General features: G+C 41.8%; 1 protein-coding gene across 1 annotated transcript; it reads right to left on the bottom strand.

Moving 5' to 3' along the window:
* Positions 1-227: 227 nt before the first annotated feature.
* Positions 228-2,657, bottom strand: LOC125887677 (galanin receptor 2b). The gene is made up of 2 exons (XM_049574668.1): positions 2,570-2,657; positions 228-1,159 (listed from the first exon to the last, which is right to left on the bottom strand). Exon 2 carries the CDS (start codon positions 1,149-1,151, stop codon positions 228-230), a length of 924 nt encoding a protein of 307 aa, XP_049430625.1. The 5' UTR covers positions 1,152-1,159; positions 2,570-2,657.
* Between the last annotated feature and the right edge of the window lie 668 nt (positions 2,658-3,325).

The following is a 3,325-nucleotide window of genomic DNA, read 5'->3' as shown; positions in this document are numbered from 1 at the left end:
AAAAGGCATTAGATTCAGATATTAAAATTCACTGCTGCTTTTTGAGAAAATATGATTGTAGTCAAATGTAAAAAAAAAAAAAAAAGACATTTATACCTTAAATGTGGAAGGGAAATCTGGAAGTAATCACAAACAACATCTGTCTTATTGTTCACATAAGCAGTATATAAAGAGTTAATATAAAAAGTGTCCCTAAAGTCACCAACTCATTGCTCAGTCAGCTGTATTTAAAAGCTGTCTGTGGTGACACTGATGACCTGCGGCTGCACTCTGTTCCTGTTACAGCTGAAGAGCCAGGCTGCCCTCCTGTGGCGGTAGCGCTTTGACAGCAGCACATAGAGCACAGGGTTGATACAGGGGTGCAGGTACTGCAGCACAGTACAGGTGAAGTAAAACATCTCCCAAGCCTGTCCTTGGCGGTACAGCTCCAGGTACACACACAGCTCCAGCACATAACCAGGCAGCCAGCACACTGAGAAGGTAGCAGCAGCCAAGAACACCATGACAGAGGCACGGCGGGTGTTCCTGGCACTGGACACCGACATTACAGGACTCTTGTGGAGAAAAAGAGCAAGCCGGACATAATTGAAGGCGATGACTAGCATTGGAACAAAGTAGTAAAGTACAAACTGGCTCAGGACCACTTGGTAGTGGTGCTCATGAATAGTTGGAAGGCAGAAGGTGAAGTTAGCCAGGCTCGGGCCCAGGCTGTCTTTGGTGGCAAACATACGCAGCGGCAGGCTGATGAAGAAGCTGAGGGCCCAGACCAGAACAAACATGAAGATGACCAGGTCCATAGTGGGTGGCTGGTACGGATTAGTGATAATCATGGCCCGAGTCACAGACACGGCACACAGTGAGTAGGTGCTGGCGGCCAGGCTGAAGGCCAGCAGGAACTGGTAGACCTTGCAGGAAATGTTACCCAGAGGCCAGGAGTGGCTGACGGAGGAGTGCAGGGTGAAGGGGATAAGCAGGAGGGTGAGAAAGTCGGCCAGAGTCATACTGAGTAGGAGGATGTCGAGGCGGTTCTTACGCAGTGTGTTGTACTTTGCAAACAGAGAAAAGACCAGCAGGTTGGCACAGAGCCCGATTCCCAGGATCACTCCACAGGTGCAGGCAAAGATCAGCACATAGGTATTGGGAACAGCCATATTTTCACCTTGAGAAAAAAAAAATCATTGGACGTTTAGGAATAGCTGATGAAAGAAAAATGTAATGCCTGTACACATACCCCAGACTACAAAAGTTTGATTGAGACATTTTGATTGTGCTTTGGTCTTTGTAATGTTAAAATAGTGAATTGACAAAATTATCAGCATTTTTTTTTAATAATATCTCAAAGGTCCAGTGTGTAGGATTTAGGGATATAAATTGTGTGTTGTTTGTTACCCTTAGAATGAGCTGTAATATCTACACAGTGAGTGGGTCCTTGTCTACAGAGATCCTCATGTTGTACCAGTGCCATGTTTCTGCCATGTTTCTATAGTAGCCCAGATTGGACAGACCAAACACTGGCTTGAGGCAGGGGCCTTTCATGTTTACACGTCGGCCAATGTAGTTAGCGGCCTCTCTGTGATGAGCAGCGTCAGAAAATCACATGAAACTGCTTCCCTAGTTATTAGACAAAAAAGATGAGCAAAGATTTGCAGGTAATAGGTTAGAGGACTGTGTCTGACATGCCAAATAGCATTGAAGAAACACTGATTTGTAACATGAACCTGCTTTATTTCTGGTTAATATTGATTTAAATCACCGGGTATGTTTGTTTTTTAGAGGAGGTGACCTCTTCTGGTAATTTGGCTTACAGTAAAAACCTCCTGAACAACTGGATCAGAAATAAGGTGCACACACATTAAGTCTTAGAGGAAATAGGTGAGCACACATTTGCAGATTCTGGGCAAGCTGGCCTCCTGCGACATGCCAACAGGATAGGCGAAACACTGATTTGTAGCGTAAAACCTGCTAAAAATCTCCCGAACAATGAACACTGAAGAAATCTTAACTGGGAGAAGTTTCAGGTGGTTGTAATGCAATACTTACTTTTACTTTTCTCACTTTTTGAATGTGAATTATGATTCATTATTATTGGTTAAAATAAGACTTTGTTGATCCTCAGGGGAAAATTCACAAGCTAGCCAAAAGTATATAAAGTAAATAAAACTAGCACCACCTTTACCAGCTGCAACATTAAAGTGATGGCCACATTAATGGATCATGCATTTGTTAAGCATTATGACTACTTTTACTTTTTTCCCTTCAACTAACTGTATTTTAGTTCTAATAATTTTGTACTTTTACTTAAATGAAAATTAACATCAGAATGTTTACTTGTAACAGTAAGATTACACTGTGGTATTGCTACTTTTACTTCACCAAAACACACAGATGATGTAATACCACCAACGTGGTCATCTGGTAAGATACAAAATGTCTTTTAAGTAACATTTAGACTTTTAACTGCTGTATATTTCACCTTATAGTGCGATTACCTGGAGCAGGTGTTTGTCTGATCAGAGATCATCATATTTTAAAATGGTGTCACAATTATCCATCATTTAGACGCACTCACCATCGTCGTTCCTCAAAGCAGTGATTTCAGGTTCATGTTTGTGAGTGAGCTATCCTCATATTGTAAACTTGTATTTCACCGGTGTCCATCCTGTAAAACTGGACTGATGGAGGGAGAGGTGGCAGCCTCTCAGCACTCATTACAAAGTGTGATAGCTAAATGTGGTGGGAAGAAAGGCAAACATCACTTGGGCCAAATTGATTCTGGTTGATTTGGTTTAAAGAGAAACAGCCTCAGACCAGCTGCTCAGGGAACAGTAATGTATAATATATACCTGTTTTGTGATTCTTCTTAGATGACGTATGTGTATCTTTAGTCTTTTTAGTTGCAGTCAATTTTAGTATCAGCTATGCTTGGCTTTGTGAAACTTTTTTTGAATCTATTGGTCTTTTTGGAAGTATAAAAATGCCTCATTAACTGAGACTATGTTGCCGTTTGTAAAAACTTTTATTGACCTTTCCTGACCTGTTAAAACCTCTCTGTTTTGGGGGTTTATATTCATACAGTGTAAATTATATTTAAAAATCAGCCCCCTCCACGGAACAGGAGACCAGTCCATTGATTACGCTCTCTGTTCCTCCCCTTCTCTGGAGATATTAATGTCTCTCTCCATTGTTTGATTGATTTCTTTGGTGTGAGCTGCAGGCTCCTGACGGCGGCTTTATCAGGCTTTCCACAGCGTTTATGACTCTGTGTCAGCTAATGGCCTTCGGTGTACACTGCTGCTCTTAGCACAGGATATAGCTGATGCTGATG

Source organism: Epinephelus fuscoguttatus, linkage group LG4 (genome assembly GCF_011397635.1).
Source record: "Epinephelus fuscoguttatus linkage group LG4, E.fuscoguttatus.final_Chr_v1".
In the NCBI taxonomy this organism is placed as follows: domain Eukaryota; kingdom Metazoa; phylum Chordata; class Actinopteri; order Perciformes; family Serranidae; genus Epinephelus; species Epinephelus fuscoguttatus.
This window is presented reverse-complemented; position numbering and strand designations above follow the sequence as displayed.